Source organism: Rattus norvegicus, chromosome 1 (genome assembly GCF_021556685.1).
Source record: "Rattus norvegicus strain SHRSP/BbbUtx chromosome 1, alternate assembly SHRSP_T2T, whole genome shotgun sequence".
In the NCBI taxonomy this organism is placed as follows: Eukaryota; Metazoa; Chordata; class Mammalia; order Rodentia; family Muridae; genus Rattus; species Rattus norvegicus.
In genome coordinates, this window is record NC_141534.1 from 196194999 (window position 1) to 196222368 (window position 27370).

General features: G+C 43.4%; 1 protein-coding gene across 10 annotated transcripts in view; it reads left to right on the plus strand.

The window, feature by feature from the left end:
* Inpp5f (inositol polyphosphate-5-phosphatase F) overlaps positions 1-26542 on the plus strand; it is a 79792-nt gene extending 53250 nt beyond the window's left edge. For 2 of the 10 annotated variants that reach the window (XM_087560168.1, XM_087560134.1), the window contains exons 9-20: positions 120-187; positions 5796-5920; positions 6927-7004; positions 8290-8410; positions 9968-10096; positions 12223-12340; positions 14994-15192; positions 20733-20804; positions 21867-21940; positions 22352-22480; positions 23784-23871; positions 24285-26363. In XM_087560168.1, coding sequence (XP_087416294.1) covers positions 120-187; positions 5796-5920; positions 6927-7004; positions 8290-8410; positions 9968-10096; positions 12223-12340; positions 14994-15192; positions 20733-20804; positions 21867-21940; positions 22352-22480; positions 23784-23871; positions 24285-25431 — 2348 coding nt within the window. In that variant the 3' untranslated portion in view covers positions 25432-26363. 10 annotated transcript variants of the gene reach the window in all.
* Positions 26543-27370: the final 828 nt, after the last annotated feature.

The window sequence follows — 27370 nt, forward strand, 5'->3', positions numbered from 1 at the left end:
TCTGAAGATAGTGTACTCACATATATAAAATAAATAAATCTTAAAAAAAAAAAGCTGGAGGAGGCAGTCATCTGCACAGCACTGGAAGGAGAAATGGATTCTGCTTTGCTTTTTTGCAGGTGAGAAGGAGACAGTCGACTGTTTCTGTGCCCATTTTGAAGAACAACTGAAAATTTACAAAAAGCAGGTGGGCTTCAATATGTAGTAAGAATAGTTTCCTTACATGTGGAATTCCATGAAAAAACATGTACAGTTCATAAGTAAATAGGCACTTTTAGCATGAAGATTAAACACGAGTAAGCTGAGAGTGCTCTGGAGTCAGCTGCTTTAGACTGAGAAGATGGAGTAGGTGCTGTCAGTTGTCACAGACCAGGATGGGCATCTCAGGACCTCGCATACACACACATGCAGGACAGTCGAAGCAGATGGACTGAAAACCTCTAGGTAGAAAACAAGTTCAATAATTTTAATACAAGATTAACATAAGAAAGTCAGCAATGTCCTTGTCTCTTAGGAATGACCAGTTTGACTGTAAATGACATGGGAGCCATTTTTTCCTGGCCAGCCTGGTCTACACAGAGAGTTCCAGGCCAGCTAGCCAGGCAATATAGTGAGACCGTGTCTTAAATAAAGGAGAGGAGAAAAGAGAGAAGATGCTGAGTTCTAGATCAGGAAGGTCAGACTCAGTGCTGCATGACTTCAGTTCTTCCCAGATTAGCATCTAGATTCACATAGTGTCAGCCAGAGTCTCATAGGCAGCAGGAAGAAAAGAAAATCAGGAAAGAACATCCTATTTATTTATTTATTTATTTATTTATTTATTTCAATCATTTAATAATCATATTCAAACTTTAGATAGTTTTATAATAGATAAAGGCAGGCATTTGCTTTTAAAAATGGAAACTTAGATATTGCTAGCAATAGCAAAAGCTAGTACAGGCACTTTGAATATTGTTACAAATTAAAGTAACACATATGCTTAACTGTACTTTTCTTTTTGACACCCACTATCTACTTCATATATATATATATAAATAATTCTAAGACAGACTCTTGATCTGAATGTAAAAGGTTAAACATTGAAGATTTCGGGAGACAGCATGGTGTCTCTGACTGTGAGTCATGAGCAGGATTTATAAAAGCAGTTACCTTATCTTTGTTTCAAATGTGTGATTGCCTATCACATTGTATTAGTCACCTAATAAAGAATAATTCATAGTTATTTTTGGGCTGGAGAGATGTCTCAGTGACTAAGAGTATGTACTGCTCCGCAAGGACTTGAGCGTGGGTCTCAGCACCCACTCACAAAAACAGAAAAGGAGAGGAGAGAAGAGAAGTAGTAACATAACACATGTCTTCAGTCCCAGCACTCAGGAGCCGGGTACAAGAGGATCTCTGTGTGTTTGAGGCCAGCCTGGTCTACAGAGTGATCTCCAGGACAGCCAGGGATACACAGAGAAACCCTGTCCCAATAAACAAAACAAAAACAGTTACTTAAAAAAATAAAAGCAGTGTCTGGGCAGATTGCTCCACAGGTAAAGTGACCCACCGGTGTGACGTGGACCTGAGTGTGTCCTCAGAGCTCATGCACAGCCAGGCACAATCGAGGGCCATGGTCTGTCAGCTCAGGGCTCTTCAGGAGCTTGCATATGGAGAAAGGAGAATCCTAGAGGTGTGTAGGCCAGCTTGCTTTACACAATACAAAGGCTGCCCCAAACGAGATGGACGACAAGGGCCAACATCCACGGTTGACCTCTGACCTCTGCACATGTGCCGTGCTGTGCATTCACCACACAAAGATACATACATGTACAAAACAACAACGCTAACCATAATGGAAAAAATTAATTTGATTTTGACTTTAAATTTTTTATTATTTATTATTTCTGATTATGCACAATAGAGACTCATGCATAAAATTAAAAAACACTTTGAAAAAGGCATTATGAAGAGAATGGAAGGTTATTCAAAGAGTAGGAGAGGCGGGAGAGTTAAGAGCACTTGTTCAATCCCTAGTATACATGTAGTGGTTCACAGCCATGAGTAAGTTCAGCTCCAGGGAGTCTGACACCTCCTTTTGACCTCCAAGGGCAGCAGTACACACATGGTACACATAGATACATGTGGGCAAGACACACATAAAATAAATCTTTAATAGTTAAGATTTGGTCTGTTATCTTGCAGCACATTTAAATGTCTTTTAAATTTATTAGAAAGGATGTACAGTACAAAAAACACTGGACACAGTACTGCAACAGGATCCTTCTGTACAAGGGTATTTTATAGTCAGATCCATGAGAGAAGGTGGGCCATCTCATTAATCATCAGGGAAATGCAAATTAAAGCCATGATTCACACGGTGAAGGCTGAGGGAAACCACTGAGACCATCAAGTAGGGAAAGGATGCAGAGCAATTAGCACTTAAATAGAAAAACATCTACAAGTGTGGTCAGTCACGCCGCTTATGCGGGAACTCTCACTGCAGCATCAGAACAAGGCGGCTGTTGAGGGAGGATTGAAGGACTGGCAGTGGTCAGGAGTGATTTGGTCTTATTCTACATTGAGTTCCTTAATCATGTGTTGATTCATGTATTGTTGATATTCCAATTGAGAGTAGCATTAGAAAGAATAAGCCATATTTAAATGCAACACAAAATTGTAAAAAGGAGCAATACTGAGATGTGCATGCCGGGAAATAACCTCTTCCCACACTCGATCCTGCTCCCTGTTGACTCGCGTCAATATCTAGGGGCGTGCGCTGAGCAGACACCTCCTGGCCTCCAGCGGTAGCTTGGCAGTGTTCATTTATCTGTGTTATCTGTGTCCTTCTCCTGGATAATTGCTTTCTGCAATGAGGGGCCCACGGTCAGTGTGACTCATCCGTGTGGCTGCATTGCTCTAGCTCATAATTGGTTTAGGCTGGGGCTGTTTGACAGAAGGTCTGATGGGGGAAAAGCTTCCTGCTCTAATAAAAGATATACCGGAACCCACAGTGCCCCCGAGGCTGCTTTGTCAGGATTTGATGTCAGGGACTTTTGCATCTGTCTCAAGATGGTGAATGAACCAGTCGGGCATTTATCCAGTATGCTGCTGGGGAAAAGCAATGAGGGAATGGCAGAGGAAAAGGCAGAAAGAACCCGAGTCCTCAGGAGTTTCTGAAGTCGCTGCGCTCAGCCTTACGGATTCCATTCTGACGCATTACGGATGCATTCTGAGATTTGAGTTAGCAATCTATTGTTTGTAGCAAGAGTCACCTGACACCAGCACACTCAGTGAACTGAAGTCACAGAGACCTGTGCACGCATACTGTTCTGCAGTAAAGTCTCTGGCTGTTAGCCTTCCCCCCACTGATGGACCTTTAGAATATATGGGTACCTTTTGCTATTGTAAGAACTCTCAGGCTAAGCAGTGGTGGCACATGACTTTACTCCCAGCACTCAGGAGGCAGAGGCTGGCAGAAATAAAAAGAACTTTTTAAATTGGGAATGATGGTGTGTATCTATAATCCCAGCACTCAGTAGGAGGCTGTAGAGATTGTGGAGGGGATTAATCCAGCCTAGGCTATCCAGTAAATTCAAGGTCTGGGCTATATAAAAACTCAGTTTGAAAAGACAAATTGGTTATAGTGGTGCATACCTTAAATCCAGCACAGAGGCAGGTGGATCTCTGTGAGTTTGAGGCTGGCATGGTCTTTATATAGCAAGTTCATAGACAGCCAGGGCTACACAGTGAGACCCTGCCTCAAAAACAAAACAAAATTAAACAAAGGGAAAGAGCTGGCAAATGGCCCAGCAGGTCCAGCATTTGATGGGCAAGCCTGACCACCCATGTGTACATTTACATCCCTGGAACCCATGGAAGTGGGCAGGGCATGGGAGCAGATTCTAGTAAGTTTTCTAACTTTCCCCTGTGTCCTGGGAAATATGCCCTCCCCCCATGGTAAATACAATTTTAAAAGTCCAAGAATTAGGGTACTTGTTTTTGCAGAATAAATTTGTGAAAGCAAGTTTGTTGAATTAAGCAGCATATACATTTAAAGTTGATATTTAGCACTCAGTTGCCCTCAGAGATACTGCACCAGAACCAGTGAAATTCCTCAAGGCTGTCCTCTGATCTCTACCCACCCAACACAAACAACAGTAATTTAAAAACATTTTTTTAAGAGATCACACAGTTTATATTCCCAGAAACAGTGGTACCCTATTGTTGGTTTCCCATGTTCACCAATGCTGACTCTGTTTAGTATTTAAATTTACCTGTCTGTAGGTTAAAACCACTTTTACATCTTAACATTTGCAACTTACTATTTATGGGATGGTAGCATCTTGTTTACTGGGTTCTTTTGTGAATTTACCCATTTTTTTTCTTATTCTATATATGGCACTCTATCAAGTATTGATTTTTTTGTGGCTCGTATGTTCTCATGAGAGTTCCTTGTTTTGTTTTGTTGTTGTTTTGTCCTTTTAAACCTTTGCTGACAATGTCATTATACACAGATTTACATTTTTCCTGTTGTCACATCTGTTCATCTGTCTTCTGATTTTTAAATTATGCTTGGAAGGTCATGCTTCCACCTACAGCTGTGGAAAAACTACTCTTAAGTTCTCTCTCTCTCTCTCTCTCTCTCTCTCTCTCTCTCTCTCTCTCTCTCATAACATTTAGGTCATTGATGCATCTAGCGTTTGTGTTTCATTAAAGAGATGTAGGGAGCTACTGTAAATCTCTTCCTGTAGACAGCCTCCCAGCGCCCCTGAGCCACCTGTGCTTGCCCTCAGTGCTGTGCTTGCCTGCAGTGCTGTGCTTGCCCGCAGTGCTGTGCTTGCCCGCAGTGCTGTGCTTGCCCTCAGTGCTGTGCTTGCCCGCAGTGCTGTGCTTGCCCGCAGTGCTGTGCTTAGCCGCCCTTTATGCTCGGTGGACTCGGGTCTCTGTCCCTCAGCTGAGTTCTCTTGTGTCGGTTGCCTGTCTCTAGTTTCACAGGCTTGCTTGCTATGTAGACTTCATAGAATTGTTCCAAATGAGGCAAGTTTGTTCCTCTGTGTTTATTGCTTTTCAATTTTTTCCAAATATTTATTCTTTCAGATGAACTTTAGAATTAACTTATCTTGTCCATGCAAAAATCCTGGTTGAATGTTGATTGGGATTGTTGAGTGTGTAGATTAATTGGGGAGACTTGACATCTTTACAGTATTGGACCTTGAGATTCAGCAACATGGTACATATTTATGTCTATTCAGAATTCCTTTTACATATTTCAGTAGTTTTATGATGTTTAATTTGTAGGTTGTTTCAAAACTTATCCTACCTATTCAAAATACTCATTGTTTGAGCTGGGCTCAGCAGTCAAGACCGTGAAAGTCCAGAAGGATCCATGTTCAATTCCCAGCACCCACATCAGCAGTTTACAACTAGGGGATCTGGGATCTGATACTTCTGACCCCCAGGGGTACACACACACACACACACACACACACACACACACACATACACATACACACACACACACACACAGTTGAAAAAAGTGGCTGTTAAAAAGAAGCATGCTTCATTTTGCGCTGTGGTTGGCTGTTGCAAATTTATAGGACTGTTACCATTGGTGTCAACAGTTCTCATACAGCTAAGTCTATGTAACAGATATTTTAATTTTATGGGAAAATTGGTGTGTGAGTGGATCAGTTTCTATCTATGCACAGCTATATTTGTAAAATGTAATTCCAAGTGAATTGGTAACACTTGCCTTACGATTCTGAGGCCTGTCTGGTTAATATTGTGTCTTTTGTCACTCTCCATTCTCACAGGTTATTGTTAACTTGGTGGACCAGGCTGGAAGGGAGAAGATCATTGGTGATGCTTACCTGAAGCAGGTGCTGCTCTTCAACAACCCCAGGCTCACCTACGTCTCCTTTGATTTCCACGAGCACTGGTAAGGGCTTCCCCAGAGGGAAGCGACTTCACTTTCTTTGCTCTATCCTGGGAAGGAAAATGTCCCCTCTCTGCTCAGAAGGGAAGGAAGTGATGTTTACTTGCTGTTCATGTCTGTGAGCCTTGCTTAAGCTGTTGCTGAAGTATTTACAGTCAGTCTTTCTGTTCCAGAATGTATCAGGACCCATAATCACAGCCACTGAAAGCCAGTTAGTTACCTTCTGACTGCCTCCATACTGTTAGCAACCTCTCTGTCCCTAGGATACCTCCTAGTCTGCTTTGATTGGTCAGTGATAGGTGACTCCTGTCACGGACACCTTTAATTTATGTGTATTCTGAAAGCAGGATCCCTTGGCTGCAGTGCTCATTCTGCCTGTGAAGTTGCCTAGGTTGTAAGGAGTTGTGGGGAAAGAGGCATCTGTGCATCGCCTCAGTGTGTTTGTATGCGTGCTTTCAAGTGCAAATAGGTATAGAAGTGTCTATATTCACTCTTAAGGATTTTGAGCTACTTATTAAGGATCCTAAGGAGCTGGAGAGATAGCTGGGTGGGTGAAGACGTCTGCTATCAAGCCAGAGGACCTGAATTTGATCTCTGGAATCCAGATGGTAGAGAGAACCAACTTTTGAAAGTTGTCCTCTGACTCCACATGTGCACACCACGGCGTATGTGCCTCTCACTTCACGCATGCACACAAAAAGAATAAGTAAATAAAATGTGATTTAAATATTAAAACAGTTAGTAAGATTTTTTAGACAGAGTCTTACTATACAGCCCTGGCCTCAGACTCACAGGGTCATTTCTGCCTCTCAGATGCTAGAATTAAAGGTGTGCTCCCACACTCAGCTTCTGTCTGTTTTGATGGTGCTGGGGATTGAAACCTGTGCACACGAGGCAAGTGCTGTACCACCAAGTTATAGCCCCACCCCTTTTAAGTAAATTAGAAAATAATTTTGTTATAATACTAAAGACCATTCTTTGTTTTTTGTTTTGGGGGAATGGGATTTAGCCGAGGAATGAAGTTTGAGAATGTTCAAACCCTAACGGATGCCATTCATGACATCATCCTTGATATGAAGTGGTGTTGGTAGGTATTTGTTTTAGTTACTTTTCTAACAGTTGTGAAGAGACACTGTGACCAAGGCAGCTTATAAAGAAAACATTTAATTTGGGATTCATGGTTCCAGAGGGTTAGAGTCCATGGCATGGATCACGGCAGCAGACAGGCAGGCAGGCTCTAGGGCAGCAGCTGAGCAGATAGATCTGATTCATAAGCACATGAGAGGAGAGAGAGGAGACTACCTGGGAAGGATGGACGCTCACCCAGTGACACACCTCTCCCAACAAAGCCACACCTCCTAATCCTTACCAAACAGTTCTATCAACTGGGGACCAAACATTCAACTATCTGAGCCTTTGGGGCGTTCTTGTTCAAACTACCACAGTATTTTACAAAGAGTTGTTTGGACTTTTGGTTTGTGAAATCATGTGCTCATCTAGTACATCTAAATATCAACATGACAGCATTTGCTCACAGTGCATGCGTGCATGCGTGTGCATGCGTGTGTGCGCGCGCGCGTGTGTGTGTGTGTGTGTGTGTGTGTGTGTGTGTGTGTTCTGCTCTTCCTTCCTTTTTTGTGAGTATGGTCGTTAGGCAGTGCTCTGTGAACAGGACCAGTGTCAGATAGTTGGAAAATGAAGTGGAATGCAGCTGCTGCTCTTGAAGGACTTAAGTGTGTTCCTCTCACTCTGTGACTTCCATTTTGTTTCCTTTGTCATCCCTCAGGGAAAGGGAAGCTTAAAGATATTCAGATTTTAGGCATTTTGAAAGTAACAGAGAAGGAAAAGATGCTCAGAGTCTAGGAGATAGGTGTAAGGACAAAAAAATATGGTCTTAGAGGCCAGGAGGGAACATTTGATTTTATGTCAAGACTGCATGGATGGCCTGAGAGACTAGAGAGCAGAGGCCTACTGCATGACTCCTTGGCAGCGGGTAAAGTCAATTAGTATGTCTTAGAGAATTCCACTTGGAGTTAGAAAGGGAAGACAAGATGGTGTTTAAAATGTTTATGTGTGCAACCTCACTGCCCCAAAGTTGTGACAGCTCTGCCGTATTGAGAGGGAGGGAAGTTGCCCACTCCCAGTTTCTCATATCTTGGCTCTTGAGTTCTTAACTGGGGATAACAATCCCTCCCTGCCAAGTTACTGTAACCAGCAGTAAAGTGCGTGGGGCTCAGCACTGTCTGACAGTTAAGGATGTTCCTACACAGCTGGCAGTTGATGCTGTGGCTGTCGTTGCCATAGTTTTAAGAGTTGTGTTTCTCGAAAACTTTTTTGAAGTTGTAAATTAATCCCATGCTTCTTTTGACAAGGGTTGATCAAGCTGGTGTGATATGTAAGCAAGAAGGAATTTTTCGAGTTAATTGCATGGACTGCCTGGATCGCACCAACGTGGTCCAAGCTGCCATTGCACGAGTGGTCATGGAACAGCAGGTAATCTGGAGTCCGTTTGATTCCAGATATTCACTTGAAATTTTAAAATGGTTTAAACTTCACGTGTAAGTAAATAGTGAAATGTCTTCTCAAAGTTCAAATATTTTGTGGAACATTTTTTAGCATGCAAATATTCTTGTTACATAAAAACCTGAGAAATGTAACTTAGAATTAAATAGAATGTGATAGCATTTTCTTAAGTATTCTATTCAACTTGCAAACATTTGAAGTCTGTTGGGGATATTATGTGTTTATTTTCCATTGTCCTCTGGATTTCAAACCTGCCCTTCTGTGTTTTGGGCTGGGAATCTGCAGTGGCATTTCTGGTTAGCTAGCCCTGGCAGTATGAGGTAGGGGTGGGGCTGTTGGGGGTTGGGAATTAGAGAAGCTCTCCATCAAGGACAGAAAGCAGCAAAGCCTGTTGCACCCATTAGCCGATGGCTCTCTGGGACTCATTGGTCCCTTGCCCTGTACCCCAACTCTGAGTGGGCACTGCTTCCCTTGGATGTTGCTGCCTCGGTGCTCCTCCACTGTAGGTCTTTCAGCCTTCTAACTAACACCTGGAGACCAGCTTCCTGCGCTACAGTCCACAGTGGAGACATGGACTGTAGTTCTGGTTTGTTTTACTGCCCCCCACAGAGCCTTGTGACAATTCTTGGAGGACTTCAGTCTGTTACTTGAAGTATATTTAGTCGATAAGGCTCTTGAATTTAAATTCTGTCTTCACCATGTGGGATTTGAATCCAGGAAACCTTGTTGATTCTTAACAACTTTAATAGAGGGTTGTTGTTGTTATTGTTGTTGTGATGAGTAAATGAGATAACTCATGTTAAAAACAAAACAAAACAAACAGCCCATCCCAACCCCCTGAACTCGGCCACTGCTAATGCTGTTGTTTCTTTATGTGTTTCTGGTATTTGGTTCTACTTCTTAGGCAAATTTAAAATAGGCAAAATTTAGTAGTATTGGCCTATACATTAAAAAAGCCCTGTAACTCTTACATTTATTTAGCTATAGTAACTGATAGCAGTATTTTCTTTATTTAACAATTGTGTTTGAAACAGGGTGTCATATGTACCCCTGCCTGGCCTGGAGTTCACAGAGACCCACCTGCCCCTGTCTCCTGAGTGCTGGGAGCAAAGCCATGTGCCACACATCTGGAAGTGCTTCATCTTAAAGACATGTGTGAGCTGGGCACCCTGGTACTGTCTTCTTAGCACTCATGAGCCGAGTCAAGGGGATCCAGAACTCGGGCTACATAGCAAGACTGTCTCAAAAATAAAGTCTGGTGGAACCAGCGGGATGGCTCAGTGGCTAAACACTTGCCACCAAGCCTGAAAGCCTGAATTTGATATTGGGAAGAAGGAGAGAAGTGACTTCCCAAAGTTGTTTTCCCATCTCCCCGTGATCTCAACCCGTAGTTAAAGAAGTAAGATCTGAAAACACTTCTTTTATACAAGGGTCCTAAATTGTGTCAGTTTTTTCTGTTTTTCTGTAGTACAGAGTTCATGCTGTGGTTTCTCATATATTATTTACCCACTAATGTGTTTATTTTAGCTTAAAAAACTAGGTGTGATGCCCCCTGAGCAGCCACTACCTGTGAAATGTAATCGGACCTACCAGATAATGTGGGCTAACAACGGCGACTCCATCAGCAGACAGTATGCTGGCACAGCTGCTCTAAAGGTAACTGTGTGTAGCAGCCATTGTGGATCATTTTATCTGAGGTTCAAAACAAGCTTTGTTTTTGACTTAAAAAAAAAAAAGGGTGTGGGCCCCAGAGGGAAAGGTCTGCACACTTGATTTCTTTCTGAAATGTCTGACTGTGACAGAGCCTGCTCTTAAGTCAGGTGTAGGTGGCCTGTGTGGGCCTGTCCCTGAAGAAGGCTGTTCTTTCTCAGGAGGCCCCTTGCTGCTTTGTCTTCTAGTTGTTCAATGGAATCTGGGAACTTTAAGTTCCATGTACATTTATTTTATTTTGAGACAGGGCTGTCTTAGAATTCACTGTGTAGACCTGACTCTCCCGAAACTCACTGAGAACTGTATTCAAACAAAACATGTCCTCTATGACCTGTCCTGGGACACTTTCGTCTTCTCTGAATGTGAATCTTAAGCCTGCCTCTGACTCAGCATAACGTTGGGCAGTCACTTACCCACTCTGTTCACTAGTGTTCTGTGGAGACACCAGGCCTTCTGTCACAGATTCTTAGGGGCTGTAAGGGCTGGGGCTCAGCGACACCGAATGTGTGCTGAAGGCATGCTTTATTAGGGTTTTTTGTTTGTTTGTTTGTTTGTTTTGTTTTGTTTTAAGTGTTTTGAAGAGCCCACAAAGCTTCTTAGAAACTTAAATGTAAATCTCTGGTAACAAATTCTCAATTTATGGGTACTCTTTATAGGCAGTAGGAAGTGGTTGAGTCAGTTTAAATTAGGTTTATGTTGATTTCTTTTCAAGACACTATTTCACCTAGGGCCGTATCTCTTTTAATAAAGTATAGCTTGGTTGGTAGGGCACTTGGCCGGCATGTGTGAGGCCTGGAGCTGATTCCCAGCAAAACCCAAACCAAACAAAATAAGTGGGACCAAGGGCTCAGCAGATATCAGCTTCTCTAGGATTTGGTTGAATAATAAATATAACAAGCTTGTTTTACAACAGGGCCTCTGTGTAGGCCATATTGGCACCGTACACCCTCAGCTAGAATGATCAGTGTGAGCTACCTCATCTGGCTTGGAGTATGTCTCTGTCTGTGAGTTTTTGTGCATCACATACATTTATGTATCTGAGGAGGCCTAGGGATGTCAGATCCTGGAGTTATAGGTGCCTGTGAGCCACCTGATATGGGTGTTGGGAACTGAAGCCAGGTCCTCTGCAAGAGCAGCACGTACTCTTAATCACTGAGCTATCTTCCCAGCCCCACAAAAATTTTCTTTCAGTTTTTCAAGACAGGGTATCTCTGTGTAGCCCTGTCAGTCCTGGAACTCACTGTAGACCAGGCTGGCCTCAAACTCAGAGTTCTGCCTGACTCTGCCTTCTGAATGCTGGAATTAAAGGTGTGTGCCACCACTGCCTGGCTCAAAAACATTTTATTTAATAATTAAGGAAAATAAGTTCTATAAAGCCTCATCAAACACTATCTCATTTTCTTCCTGTGAGTTAAAACTCTCTGGAGTCCACATTCAAGCTTTTCCATCTATAAGTGTTGCTGAACTAAGACTTTTTGAAAGTGGCCAGCTTATTGGCAATATGTTTTTCCTAAATTTCTTGGGTTTAGTTTCCAACAAGTCTGTGTCCTAAAACTTGCTATGAAGAAACACCATGATCAAGGCAATTCTTATAAAAGGGGGATGTGGAGGCAGGAGGATTAAGAGTTCAAGGTCATTCTTGGCTACAGAGTAAAGCCAGTCTAGGTTACATGTGAGTTGTCTCAAACTCTTTCCTATCCCCTCGAAGTTTTTGTGTTGAATATTATACCAGTATGAGCCCTGAAAAAAATTTTTTTTTGCCTTTTTGGTATATAATTGGTTTGGACCTAGAAATTTCAGAAATTCTACAATAGTTGCTAGCAATAGTTTTGTCCTAAAGTTCCATGTAACTCAAGGTTGATGCCATGAGTAAATATTACATATAATTATTTGACAAGCTTAGATCTGAGTCAAATACTAGTACATATTTTATTTTACTATAAAATTTAGGAGTTTTTAAATGTATAATTTGGAAGTCTCTGGAATTCTTATCTTAAACTGAAAGTCCAAAATGAATTTTGAGAACATTCTTACATTTGAATAAATTTCCACAATTAACTTTTCTTTGATAGGGCGACTTTACAAGAACAGGAGAAAGGAAGTTGGCAGGAGTTATGAAAGATGGAGTTAACTCAGCAAATAGGTACTACCTCAGCCGGTTCAAGGATGCTTACAGGCAAGCTGTCATAGGTAAGGTGCAGGGGGTGCCGTCATAGGTGAGGGGCAGGGGGCGCCGTCATAGGTGAGGGGCAGGGGGCGCCGTCATAGGTGAGGGGCAGGGGGCGCCGTCATAGGTGAGGGGCAGGGGGCGCCGTCATAGGTGAGGGGCAGGGGCTGCGCGTCATAGGTGAGGGGCAGGGGGCGCCGTCATAGGTAAGGGGCAGGGGCTGCGCGTCATAGGTGAGGGGCAGGGGGCGCCGTCATAGGTGAGGGGCAGGGCTGCTCTCTCCTTCTGTGAGCGATAGTTTGTAGAACTGTGCTTCTTGCATTTACCATGTTTTGTAATGTACTCGTGCTTCTAATATATCAAATTCAAGCTTTTACAGGCTTAGCATTTGACAAATGTTTTTGGCTGGAGCAACAAAGGAACAGATAATTACATATGTATTAGTCAGTTGTTAAGTAATTGAAAAGCAGGATTGAGGCTGCTCATGTGTGGGATGCGGTACCTAACCTGAGCATGTACAGTCTGCATGCTCTTTTGTTTTCCAGTTGCTGAAGCCATGAAATCATAGGATTTTCTTTTCCTGTTAGTCATTTGTCATACAAATACCCCAACCTTTTCCATAAGCATGATTTAGCAGGAATTACTGATTATCCTAACCAAGTCACTACTCTTTAGAAGAGGAAGCAGAATGGTAGATTGCCCATAAAATTCCTACATGAACACTTATTTAATTTTCAAGAAAAAGTTACAGGATTAAAGTGAAAGTACAGTGTTCTGGATTAGAAACAAATATGACAGAGGTGATCTGTGGTCTCTAAGAATATTTTTAAAAATCTGTTTCTTTCACCTGATTATTAGCACATGTAAAATGACCCCAGCCACATTGCAGGTAGGAACTGGAGGCATCTGACGTGAGGAAGTGCACTCAGAACTGGGTTGCAGTTCAGTTTTGGAGTACTACCTAGTGAATATGAGGCTTTACTCTCCATAACAAAACAGCAGGTATTATTCATTTGCCAGAAATAAGTTCATAGTGTGATTAGAGACTTGGAGTTTTAAAACAGGATCCCAACCTTATATGGCTGGCCGACTTGTAACTGGTTCAACCTCAGAGATGCACCTGTCTGTCTCTTGAGTGCTGAGACTGAAGCTGTGACCCACGTCTGGCTGAGATTTTGATTTTAGTAGTATATTCAAAGGGAAAAAGAGGTCTTGCTTCCAGCGGCTGATGTGTCTGTGTACTTATGTCACTGAGAACCTGGGTATGTGCCTGTCTCAGTTCAGCTGTCTGTTCGTCTTGGTCTGATGATCGGTCTCCTCAAGGTTGAGGGAGAGGCCAGAAGCAGTAGAAGCTCACTGAGTCCTTCTGTGAGGCCAGGGGTTGGCAGATCTTCCCCATCAGCTGCCTTAGGTCTTAGTGTCCAAAATGCCTTCCTAAGGAATAGACTCAAAGTGGTTTAAGAAAGCTTTAGCTCCATAACCCATAGGGAGGAAGTTAGCTCGTCCATTAAGATTTTTGCTTGTCTTAAAATTGGATATACTTTGTATGCCGAGCTGTCAGGAGTTCTTCGTGGATTAAGTATGCAGATCCCCCACAAGATGAACAGTTGTAAATATTTTCAGGGGTTTGTGGACTTTTTCACTTTCTGTTAATGCATTTTTAAATTTAATTTAAAAAATCACATACACGGGGTTGGGGATTTAGCTCAGTGGTAGAGTGCTTGCCTAGCAAGCGCAAGGCCCTGGGTTCGGTCCTCAGCTCTGGAAAAAAAAAATCACATACACAAAATAACCTTGGATTCATTTTAAGAACTTCTCCATTGAGCTGCCCCCTAGTCTCCATCAAACCGACACTCACTGAAGATGTGCTCTGAGCACAAAGGCCAGCCTCATTAACAGGTGGACAGTATCTCCCACTAAGGAGTGGGTGATGTGCATGACTTCATCAACTGAGCTGCCTTCTCCTGGGACCCAGAAGGCCAGTTCCTTCAGCATCAGGTCCATATAGATTGTTGGCCTCTCCTGCAGCCTCATGAGCAACCCCTCCTCCGCAGGATGTGGAAGCAGAGGGTGACCGCTGTCAGTAGAAGCCTTATCTTCCTCAGTTCACATGCTCTCTATGCATTATCTGTTTCAACTGGACTTCCCCCTGGGGGATTATGTCTCCTGTTACCCAGAATACTATCTTCCTATTAGGTGCTAGCTGTGACCAATCAGAGCTCATCACTCGAGTATATAGTACAAAGTTTACGTCCGAGATGAGGTCCATCTTGAAATATTTGTCCTTACATGCAGGGGCAATAAATAGTGCAGAGCTTGTAAGGAAAGGGCACAGTGCTGTACACAGTAACAGTAGGAAGTGGCTGATGCCATGGCTAACGGTCACCAGGCCCCAGGGACAACACGTATGGGGCCAGGGAAAGCCTAGCCTTCTCACCCTTAAAATGTTTGCAGAAACACAGAAGTTTGTAATTTTGATGACATCTGATTTGTTTTGTTTTGTTTTATTATATTTTTGGTATCCAGTCTAAAAATTTGAGCCTGCTTTAAGGGAAAATTATTTAAGCCTCTGCTTTCTCTGATGAATTCTGTAGCTTTAGGTCTTGGAGTCTCTGTTTTTTAGAAGATACATTAGTAAAGCTAAGGTGACAACAGTGTTAACACTTTCTACCCTAGATTTGATGCAAGGCATTCCAGTGACGGAAGATCTTTATTCCATATTTACCAAGGAGAAGGAGCATGAAGCTTTGCAGAAGGAGACCCAGAGAAGCCACCAAGAGCTCATCAGCCAGCTCTTACAGAGCTACATGCAGTTGCTGCTGCCGGGGGATGAGAAGTTCCACGGGGGCTGGGCCCTCATTGACTGTGACCCCAGGTGAGCACTCGGCCTGCTTCATGTTCTGGGTCGATAAGCTGTCCCATTAACACTGCTCTTGTCCATAACGTGCGGGCTCTATTGCATCAAGCATGGCCAGTTCAGCGCAAGGCAAACGCATACCGGGTATGTAGTTAAGGGGTCTGAACAAGCATGTCAGCCATAAAAAAGAAACTTCAATATGATATTTGATTTAAAAAAAGTCATGCCTGGAATGGTAACTCACACTTGTTATCCCAGCACTTTAGAGGCTGAGGCAGGAGGACTGGTTGGGCTTGAGGTCAGCCTGGGCTGCAGAGGAGTCTGGTCTCAAAAGTGAAACAAAACAGCATTCAGATGGCTCTGCTGCATCCATGTTTTGAAGAACATTCAAAACAAGGTGTTTTTGTTTCTAAATTTTCAAGTGTGAGTTGGCCTAGTTATTCTATGAAAGCATGGGACCTCTTTTTTTTTTTTTTTTTTTTTTTTTTTCCGGAGCCGAGGACCGAACCCAGGGCCTTGCACTTGCTAGGCAAGTGCTCTACCACTGAGCTAAATCCCCAACCCCAGCATGGGACCTCTTTATACCAATAAAATAAAAAGCATCCTTGTACCTGTTGGTGATTTCACACGTGTGCCTCAGTACAGTCAGCCAGACGTACAGGAGAAGGATTCAAGAGGATCTACACAGTCACCTGCACACCGCCAGGCCTCATTTGTTAAATATGGTATGACGGCATTCTCCCCACATGCTACTGCACAGACAGACATGCAGGCAGGCAAAACACACACAATAAAACCAAATCTTAAACGGAATTTGAAGTGGTTAAGAGCTGATATTGAATGCCTCAAAATTAGGGTAAGTGCTTTTTGGAGAGTCATTAAAACCTTCTACAAAGATTCCCGGAAATACTGATGACCGGGTTTATGGAATTAGTGTTGGAGCAAGCGGTGAGTCTCGTAGTAGATCTTTAAGAAGCCCCCAAAGTCTGGAGTGGGGTTCAGTTCATAGACATGGAGCCCTGGGTTCTGTCACTTGCACCTTAGGCTTCCAGTATGTGGAAGATGGAGGGAGGCAGGAGCTTCAGAGGCTCACAGTTGTCCTCAGCTTCAAAGGGAATGGTTGGCGATCTTGAATTCTCAGCTACCAAACACTTGGAGGAACACAATTGCTTCTTTTCCTGTGTACCACTAGCACGACCTAACAATTCTCTATTCCCACACCTTTTTTTTCTCTTTTCTTTTCTTTCTCTGCCTCCCTTCCCCCTCCCCTATCCTCCTTTTTTTGAGACAGGATCTCACTATGTAGCCCTGGCTGTCCTGGGATTCTCTGTGTAGACCAGGCTGGCCTCTAACAGAGATCCTTATGCCTCTGCCGCCCACGTGCTGGGATTACAGACCTTCTCTGTCATGCCTCGCTCACTCCCTACTTTGTAATAGCAGTAAAATTTGGTGTTCTGATAATAGGGAGCCAGTGACTATCTTCTGCACACTGTGACTGGGAGGCCTTCATAAAGAATACTTATTATTAATAGCATGCTACAGCCAGGGGTGGCGGTACATGCCTTTAATCCCTGGCTTCTTAAAGATCCATACTAGGCTTCTGTTGTTTCACCTTCATTTTCCTGACCCGTCACCAGGCATAAATATACTTCTTCTCATACCTTAGGTCATCCTCAGGCATGGGCCTTGGGTTACGGCTCCTGGCTCTTCTCTAGTTCTTTATTAGATTCACTTCTTCTCCTGATAATAACGCTGTCCAATTCTTCCTTGGATGGTCAGTCACCAAAAATTGTTATGGGAGTATGTGTTTGCTGTCTCACTGGCCAGAGTCCCTACTGTTACTCTTCGTTTTCCTCTGGGACATTAAGCCAGACTGGGTGTGCTTGTCAGCTTTTTAGTACCGATTTTGCCTCTGGTCGATAGAAGCACACTGGGAGCTGCATTCTCCGTAGTGCAAAAGGGATGTCTGAAAGAACACTGTTGCTGCTCGCAAGGTGGCTGTGGAACAGAGGATCAGGGCTGCAGACTTTTGGAACAGATACATGGTCTGCTCCTCTGTGACACCCAGGGCTGCCAAGTCTTGATACTTTCCACTCAGGCCCCAGAAGGCTCTCTGCTAGGTTGACAGGCTGCATTACATACGTGGTTGAGGTGTTCGGCCATTTTCCAGCCTCCTCCCCCCCACTTACTGTTGTTAGACACTGCTTTCTTTGAGGCTTTCCCCAGTACTGGGATTAAAGGTGTGTGCCTCCACCACCCAGTTTAGTTCGGTAGCTTTTGTTTTGGGAAAAAAAATGTATTTAGGCCAGATGTGCTTGCATACTCTTTAGCCCCAGCATCAAGAAGCAGAGGCAGGCAGGCAGGTCTGATTTTGAGACCAGTCTGATTTCCCTAGGGTGTTTATTACTCAGTGACTCCACCAACAACGCATTGTTATTATTGTTATTGTTATTATTATTAGTGTGTTTGTGTCTGTGCGTGTGTACATACGTGTGTGTCCATGCGCGTGAACGTGTGTTCCTGTGTGAAAGAAGGTCTTCAGTCTTGCATGGCAAATGCCTTTTCTGGTGGTACTAACACCAGTGCTTTCCTCTTTTTGTCCTTGAGCCGTAATCGGCTTTTTTCAAGATCACGGCTAGGACTAGGGCCTGGGGAGTAAAGCAGGACTGTGCAAATGCAGGAGTGGGCGTCTTTTCATAAACATTTGATGTTTTATTCTCTATGCTATTGTAGTGTTTGTATTTTTAAAATACTGCGTAATGCATTATCCTAAGGACTGTTTCGTCAGTGCAACAGATTTTACCGCATTCACTGCAGTATCGGCAACGGAAAACTGTCTGGAAAGCAGTTTACCAGAGTCTTAAGCCAGGGGAGACCAGAAACGGCAGCGGGAATTGTCTAGCGCGGCACCATGCTGCGGCAGGTACGCAGTGCGGCAACGCAGCACTCTGCTGGCTTCACAGTCCATTCTGGCAGACACAGGACTGAAGCAGCCCTCGTGAACTTTGTAAATTTCCTGTCTGTGCACTCGGCCACCTCAGTTGCCACAGAACAACCGGACTTTAGCACCTAGAAAGGGGCTTAGGTTGGAAAGGAACTAGGAGAGCTGCGGACAGGACTCTGAGCACTTACAGAAGCTCCGACTCTCCCCTGCTCCATTTATCTTCCCTTCGCAGGGTGTTGCAACAACTGGAACGCAGCGAAGGCGACAACTTGGTAACCGTCTGCCCACCAAGCTGTGGTAAAGGTGCAAGCCAGAAGCCCTCCCATCCCCAGCTCCACGGGCTGGAGGGCGCAGGATGCGCAAGATACAGTGCGCACGCACAGTGGCAGCCTGCCACAGTGGAAGTGGGCATGACTGGAGGAGAATCCGCAGTGCCATTCTCTGCAGGCGCGAGGTGCAGTGCAGACCGAAGATGCCGTGCTCCCATCGGCAGCCGCCCCCTGTGCCTCGCGCTCCAGCTGCCAACGCTGTGGAACCTAAGTCCGATGGTGTTCTCGCTATGACTTTTAAGATTTTCCTCCTTTTTGCAGGACTTATGGTTAAAGTACCGGTGGGGCTGTATTTTTCCTGTAAATTACTTCTTTTCCAAAGCTTGATGTTAATGTCCCCGGAAGACAGCGCTTTTTATGCGACCATTGTCTCCGTGGTTGGGCTGCATGTCGTTTTGGCAACTTTTGTTTTTATAGTATGGGAGGAAGGTTTGCCACAGTGGCGGGAAAACAAAAATGATTAGTGCAGCAGTAAGGAGCTGCAATGCAGGGGGTGGGAGTAGGTTATACATAGGGTTTTTTTGTTTGTTTGTTTTTTGTTTTTCTTGTTCGTATCAAATGTGCTTTTTCTTTTTTAAAAGGGTAGGGGGGGTGGGTGTATGGGCCGGGGAGGGATTATTTACTGCACCTAAGACTGCAGTAAAAATGGGGTAGGAGGGGAAAAAAGGCCGACAACATTCGACCGACAACATTCGACCGCTTGTTTCATGCCAAATGCTTTTAGGTAAGGACATAATGTTTCTGACTGATGTAAATACTAACTCTAGAATAGGCAGCCAGGATGGAAGTGACATTGTAATTAGATTTTTTTGTGTGTGTGTGTGTAAAAATTGTGTTGTGATGTAATTTTTGTGGTGTGGCTCGGCTCAAGCCACAGTTTTCAGAATGCAGTAAGTATGCGTAAAGCTCAATTCCATTTACCATATCATTCTGCGTCATTTTCTGCAATGCCGCCAGCATCTCTGAATTTATGGTCTTCTCTTACTCAGATACTGGCTGCCAAAATCAGTCCGTGTTTTATTAGGTGCTTCCATTCATTCATTGAGGTCTAGAGTGTAGGCGAAAACTGAGGAAATCATTTCAAATTAAACTGTTGAATTTAGGCTGCAACAAGGTGGTGCTGATGCAGAAAACCAAAGTAAAGGTTTTGGTAAAAACAGAGTTCTCAGCAGTCCCATCTAACAATGACCTCATTCTCAGGCAAATTAGTGGTTTACGTTCCATCTATAATTGATATTTCCTTTTTGGGTCTTTTATTTGTTTGTTTTTGCTGCTGCTTTTATAATAGTAAGAGCTAGTGGATGGGTTTGCGATCCGTGGCAGGAAAATCTGGTGGTGGGATCTAAAGGTCAGCAGTTAGAATTTGGGGCTTATCAACTTGGCTGGAAAGGCTATTCATGCCTGATTAGAAATTAGGTTGAAATTCCACTTGAGTTTGGATTATGCCTGCTTGTTTATTATTTGTATCCTTTAATTCTTGGGCATTTTCTTATTAGAACCATCTCAAGAATGTGCATTTTACTATACCCTTGGTTTAAAATGATTCAACAGTTCACCTGAATTTTAATCTGCTGTTGTGATGGTGGTGGTGGAGTGTGTGTGTGTGTGTGTGTGTGTGTGTGTGTGTGTGTGTGTGTGAGTGAGAGAGAGAGAGAGAGAGAGAGAGAAAGAGAATGCTCAGTGGATGGGGGGTGGGGTGGGTAATGTGACAAAATGGCCATAAGGCAGTGCTTACTCATTCCTTGAAAGCCAAGGGAAATCTATAGTGAGAAAGACGGTGTGTGGCTTGTCTTCATGTTCACGGCAGTTTATCTAAGGCTATTTCAGAATAGCTGTTTTCTAGTAGTGCAAAAATATCTTCAGTGTCTAGTATGCTATTTTGAATACTGGCAAATGCGAGTTAACATGATTTCTCCTTCTGGGTGTCACGTTTTTCTTTCTTCTTCCCAGTAGCCACCTCTCTATCACCATTCCTTTCCCTCTTTTATGTTATTCCCTTTCCTTTGAGTATTGCGACCTCTTCTGGTCATGTCTGGAACAGACCTCCCTTCCACTCAGGCTCGTCATTACCTAAATCTGCTCCCTCCTAACGGTGGGGGTGGGGGAAGGTATTTGAGTCTCTGCTACCCCCAAATGAATATAGATTGTTTTTATATTACGTTTAACACCAGAAGTACAACCATTTCATTTTCACTTGTTCCCCCGGGCAGTCTTTTCATGTAAGTAGGAATATGCTTGCAAAAAATGTGAATAAAAATAATTTATCAGGTGTCATATCTGTACAGCCTCACTGATGCTGCTCACAGAGATGTGGACGTGCTACTGCTGCTTTCTAATTCTGCCTACTATGTGGCCTAGTAAGTTGCCATTGATTTAAAGCTTTTAGTTTGTTTTTGTAAAACATTTGCTTTTGAGAATTGTTAACATTTTTTTTTGCCTTCATGTATGAGATTTCATTGAGCCCTTTAATAATCTTTCAAATTTTGGGTTATTTATTACTGTCTTAGCTTAGTATTACTTGGAATTATCAAGACCTGGGCATTACAGTTTGTTTTATTAATCATGGATGGCCATGTATCATGGCTTGTCTTACTGTATTTTTCCCATTGTTCGACACTGAATTCCCTGCAGCTTTTGCCATTGAATGATTCAGCTCTGCAGATGCACAGCTTGTATGTGCGCATGTGCACACGTCAGTGTTGCCATGGTTACAAGCATATGATTATGTGACTTTCAGTGTTTCCTTGGTTACAAGCATATGATCAATTATGTGACTTTGGTGGTTTGTTAGCACCATCTCCAAAGGCAATTATACGTGCTACTGCCGAAGCTGAAGTGCTCGTTCATCCCGGATGCAGGTTTAACACGTGTTTCCTGAGTAAAATAGCCTTTACTCTCAGCTTGGTTTAAGCTGCTGTTTTCCTGTCATTCCACATACCTCTGGCACAGGTCATGAGTTTTCTTCCTTGATTTGGGGTATCAGATCCATCTGCTGTATATTCCCTAACTAAAGCATTTCAATGTATATTGCTTTCATTTTAACTAGGTTTGTTTTCATTTTGTTTATAAAACTGAAATTACTTTTGCCTTGTAATTGATTTTCATTTATATGTAAAATTCCCCTTTAGCTGTTAAATTATGTTACTCTCCCCGGCACCCCCCACTCCCACCCCCACCCCTGAGACCCTTGGCTGGTCTGGAACCCACAGGGATCTGCATGCCTCTGCCTCCTGAGGGCTGGGCTAGCCCTCTTATATAGTCCTCTTATTTTATATATTTTTTATGTTTCACTTCATTCTGGAATGCATGCTAGAAAGATTTTGTTTTAAGTGCATGTGGTAGCTTGTAACATTATACCCCAGCTTTGAAGCCAAAGCCAAACACTTGCTTTTAACCTTCATTGTACTCCTTTCCCCTAGTTATGATGATGAAGTTGATAAAGTAAGCCAGTATCAACGACGGAGCCTTGAAGACCTGGAAAAGATAGAAATAGGTAAATGCTAACTAACACACCACAGTGCTTCAGGGTTGGCACCACCGAGGAGGGTGCTCCGAGCCATCCGTGAGGGCAGAGTTCCTGCTCCTCTTCAGAGACTAACAGTGGGCATGGTTGCCTTCGTCCTGTGCCTCTTGAGAACAGTTACAACTGAACAAGTGTTTTTATGGCCTCATAAAGTCGTATGTTCATGATAAAACAGAGGGCACACACAGGGATGCTCTGTTATGGTTGGGATACGTGCATGCATCAAATGTCATTCTGAAGACATTGTACAAATGGCCTTAAGTTTATAAACTTGTTTAAATTATGAATGGAGTATACTCACAGTTAAGTGATATGTGTATTGGAAGTAAAGAGAGAAGACGTTATGTGAAAAACAACTTTAAACACACTCATTTGCGTTAGGTCCCGAGCCTACTCTTTTTGGCAAACCAAAGTTCTCCTGCATGCGGCTGCACTACACGTGTAAAGAAGCAGGTGGTTACTTCCACACACTGAGAGCCGTACCACGCAGTCCTGAAGAAGACGGGAAAGGTGAGAGGAAAACACCGAGTTATTCACAGATAATCTTGTGATGGCTTTTTGTTTATTGCAAGTCCATTGCATGGGGCACTGTAGAACAACTGATTTCTAGAAAGGCGGCTCAAGGAGTAGCTGAGATCCTTGCCATTTGAGTGGCTGTGAAGTGTTTCTCACCTGCCTCCAGAGGCCGCAGTTACTTTTTCCTGAGTGTTGCCCCAGCGCCTAGCACAGTGCTTAGATCCCTGTGAGTTCCAGTTACTTGCTGTTCATTAGCTCTTTTGCACTTGACTCACCTGTTAAATCATCATCTAACGTGCTCTGTGAAGGGTCCACGATGGCAGCCGCAGTGGCTGCTCACCCTTTGCCCTTTGCCCTTCTACAGCAGGCTTGTCTTGCTACAGACCACTGTGGGGCAGGTGTGTGTGACCCAGAGCTCTGTTGCAGACTTTATCCTGGAAGTGAATCCTTCCCAGAGGTTGAAGGAACAGATATAACAGATTGAAGAAATAAAAAGTCTACAAAGAAAACATGGGACACAGTGGCTGTGCTTCAGGCACTGCAGCCACAGTGAGCAGGGGTCCTACAGCTGCACCGTACCACACCAGATGACCTTACCTCACACCAACATCTGCTGTGCCTCCTTTGTGTTTATTGGCAAAGAAGTCTGGAGAGGCTGCTGCAACATCCTGAGTATTCCCAAAGGATGCAGCTGAGCCTCATATACTGTGCTTAATGCCTGAGCACTCTGAGCCTCAGACTGAAGATGTGAGTGAAGCTGCCCTGAGGGAACGAATCAAACCCAAGAAAGTCAAAGCTTCAGTGGACAGTTTTGACCAGCTCTTGTGAGCAGGTGACTCATTTCAATCAGAGCCCCTCTTGGAATATGGGGCCATTTGATATGGTCCACTTAGCTATGTGTAAACACAGCAGATAGTGCTTACTCTGCTTGATGGTGTTCTTTGTGGTTTCGGTGGTGTAACACAGAGAATTCATGTTCTGCTCTATTCTAGCTTCACCCTGAACTTAAAAGGGAGGTAGAACTGCAGGCTTGTTCGCTTGTTTGCTTTTGTCCTGTGCACTGGCAAAGGCAGAAGTACATGGTCTCTGTTTTTAGCATTAAGTGTGAGAAGGCAGAGCCACATAAAACTTTACCTTTAAAAAAATACCATCTAGAACACTTTGAATCGGTAGGGTGGAGAATGTGAACAAGTTTTCTGTAGGTGCAGGCATAGACTAGTGTTTGGTCTGTAGCCAGGCTGGCTGCAGGCTGTGGGAGTGTCTGGGGCGGCTGCTGAGAGCTGTGCTTGGGTTTCAGATACTCTCCAGTGCATTGCGGAGATGCTGCAGATCACCAAGCAGGCCATGGGGCTGCATGTGCCCATAATCGAGAGGAAACTCGAGAGGTCAGTGTCACTCAGCATGCATTAGCCTTGCGCTTCTCAGGATGCCACCCGAGGCTCTGGCCTTTGAAATGTGACCAGTCCCAGTTCAGGTATGCTGTGATCACATGACTGACTGCACACTGACCACTGTGCAGACCTGGTGCAAAAAAAAAAAAAAAAAAAAAAAAACCAAAATACAAATTTTCTTATATATCTATATTGAGGTATAGTATTTTTAATATAAGTAAAACTTTTTAATTCCATCTTTTTTCTTTCTCTTTTTTTCTTAGCTGCTAGAAAGTTTCAGTTACATCCGTAACTGAAAACACTGCCCACCGCCCACCGCCCACCGCCGTTTGGATGGTGGAGTTTACTGTTGACCGGGTTATTTTGAATTGCATGAGGAACTGACTTTTTTTCTTTTCCACTGACAGGAAGAGCAGCAAGCCTCATGAAGACATCATTGGTATCAGATCTCAAAACCAAGGCTCTCTGGCCCAGGGGAAAAGCTTTTTAATGAGCAAATTTTCATCTCTAAATCAAAAAGTAAAGCAGACCAAATCCAATGTGAACATTGGCAACCTACGCAAATTAGGAAACTTTACAAAGCCTGAAGTGAAAGTGAACTTTCTAAAACCAAACTTAAAAGTCAACCTTTGGAAATCAGATAGTAGTCTTGAGACCATGGAGAACCCAGGAGTGATGGGTAACAAGGTCCAGGGGGAGTCTGATGGGGACGTGTCCTCAGATAATGACTCTTACCACTCTGATGAACTCCTTACAAACTCCAGGTCTGAGGAAGGCAAGCAGCTAGCCAACTCTTTGGAGAGCGCAGGGCCAACAGACTACCTTCTCCCGAGCTGTGGCATCATCGCCTCAGCGCCTCGGTTAGGCAGCCGGTCCCAGTCGGCCAGCAGCACCGACGTTAGCATCCATGCTCCCTCGGAAGCTACTGTTGGTCATGGACATGAGCTCGGAAAAGGCCTGGAGTCTCCCCTGAAGAAAAGCCCTTCTGCTGACAACATACACACATTGACTGGCTTTGCAAAGCCCATGGACGTTTACTGCCAGAGATTCGTGCAGGATGCACAGAACAAAATGAACGCGCTGTCGGAGGTCAGGGCTGTAGCTCAGAACAGCGAGGAGGGAAATCACAAGACTAACCCTGTTTCTAATGAAGAAACCCAGTCAGAATCAGTGGAACAGATGCCTTCTCGGCCCTCTCAGTTAAATGTCTCTTGTTCTGTGACAGGCCCACAGTTGTTATCAGTTGAACCAGCACATCCAGCGGTATCTCAGAAGACCCCCGGCTCCGGGTCCAGCCTGCTGGACCTTGAGGCAGGGCTTTGCGTAACTCCTTCTTCAGAGAGCAGCAGCAGAGCAGTCTCTCCCTTTGCAAAGATCCGCAGCTCCATGGTCCAGGTTGCTAATATTACCCAAGCTGGGCTAACTCATGGGATAAACTTGGCAGTTGCCAAAGTTCAGAAGAGTCCAGCAGAACCCGAAGTGGTTAACGAAATTCAACAAAATGAACTTAAAAATATGTTTACACAATGCCAGACACGAATAATTCAGATTTAGATTTTAGTCAGTTCTTGGGCTTTTATTTAAAAGTCCAAGATGAAGTTTTCACCTCTCACCTGTGTTGAGTTTAGGGATTTCAGGTTCTAATTATGTTTATCGGCAATTGTTTTACAAGGAGTCTGGACCTTAGCAAATTTCCAGCTGTGTAAGCCAAGGACCACAAGCAATCACCCTGGATTAGGGACCAGAGCGGCAAACACACTAGAGGGCTTTGTGCATGTCACTCAGGAAGGCGCAGGGAAGAAACCAAGCTGCTGTCAGGAGGGAGATACTCTGAGAAGCAGATGTAGTGTGGGCACCCACTAAGGAGTTAGCATTTCTCTGCTCTGTCAGTGCATTCCTATATCCTGCTTCTATAAAGGAAATTATGCATTTAGATTTTAGTGATTCTAGTGTGCATTAGTATCTAAATTTTTTTTTAAAGTAGTCTTGTGGCTTAACCATTCTCTGAAGTTGAGAATTAACAATGGTGAAAATGTATTTTCATTTGACCCCAATCTCTCCCATATTTTTTTTCTCTCTCAAATTCTTAAATATGGGCTTGCCTACCATAAAATAACTTGCTACAGGAACATAAGATCATGTTTATTGACTCTAGGGATCTCTAGAAAAGTAATTTGAATTCTGTCAAGGGGACATTTAGTATCTCTTGTAGGTTCTAGAACTACAGAAAACATACCTAAAGTACAGGTTAGACTGGTTTTATGCAGTAACTAACCACCAAGAACCTCTTCCGTAACCCAGAGTAAGAAAGTGGTAGGGCACATTCTAGCAGGTATCAACGTCTCTGGTGTCCCTTAGAGCCTTACTCCAGTTAACTGACTCTCAGTTTAACATTATGTCTGTTAAAACTCTGATAAGCATTCTGCCTTTGTTATTTATTACAAGTGTCAAGTCTTGTGACTATTAAAGTACCACTGTAATTCAAACATCAGTGTATGAGGATTCCTTGTATAGCATTTAATAGTAAGAGTGGCTTTCAAAGAATTCATATAAGTGGTAAGTTTGCTATAACCAAACACTTGTTCTGAACTTTCAATTAAAATATTCTTCTATTTTAAAAATGAAAGCTGTATTTTAAATCCCAGACATTAAAAACTGAATACTGCAGTCTCCCCCTACCCCCATTTTTTTCTTTAGGGTCTTCAGAGTAGTTAAGAATTAAGTCAGTTCAGGTGGGAAGATAATACATGTAAATGACCCATGAAGAAATGTGACAACAGAAATTAAAGCAATAGTTATTTCCAAAGAGACCTGGATGCCTGGTCAGGGTTAATATCTGGTCCAGACTCAAAGCTACAAATGTGAACCTCTGTGTGTGTAGGCAAGGGAGAGACGGTGTCTCAAAAAGCTGAAGATTCCCATCTCTTCCAGTTCAGCTTGAGGAGACGATATCTCGTGTTTCTAATTCATGAAAAATGGCTCAGGGGACTGGTAATTGGAAGTTTATTTACGGGACAAGGTTGTTTACAGGAACTTTTCTATAAGACCAAGCAAATGATGGCTTCTCTTGGGTAAGTCCCAGCTTACACTGGTACAGTCTGGCACAGTAAACCAAAACCTTTGCTCTAGGACAAAGGAAATGCATTCTCAAAAGTCTCTGTGAACACTTGATTTTCAAAAGTTTAAGGAAGATCTTGCCTACCAATTATAAAAATGAAAACCAGTTAGAATTCTAGTATGAAAATTATTTACATTAACTTATAAAAATAGATTTGAGGTTCAGAAATGAATGGTTAACAACTAGTAGTTTGTACTTCCTTTTTTTAGGTTAATCCCTTGATTTATGGAGGCCGACCCTGTTTCCTTGGTTAGCAGTATCAATGTAAGCCTTTTTTTAGCAGGAAGAAAAACTGAGGGGCCATTGCCTTCATCTTCCCAACTGAATTCCTCTTCATATACACGGCAGATGAGGTTAACATGGCTCTAACTTTCC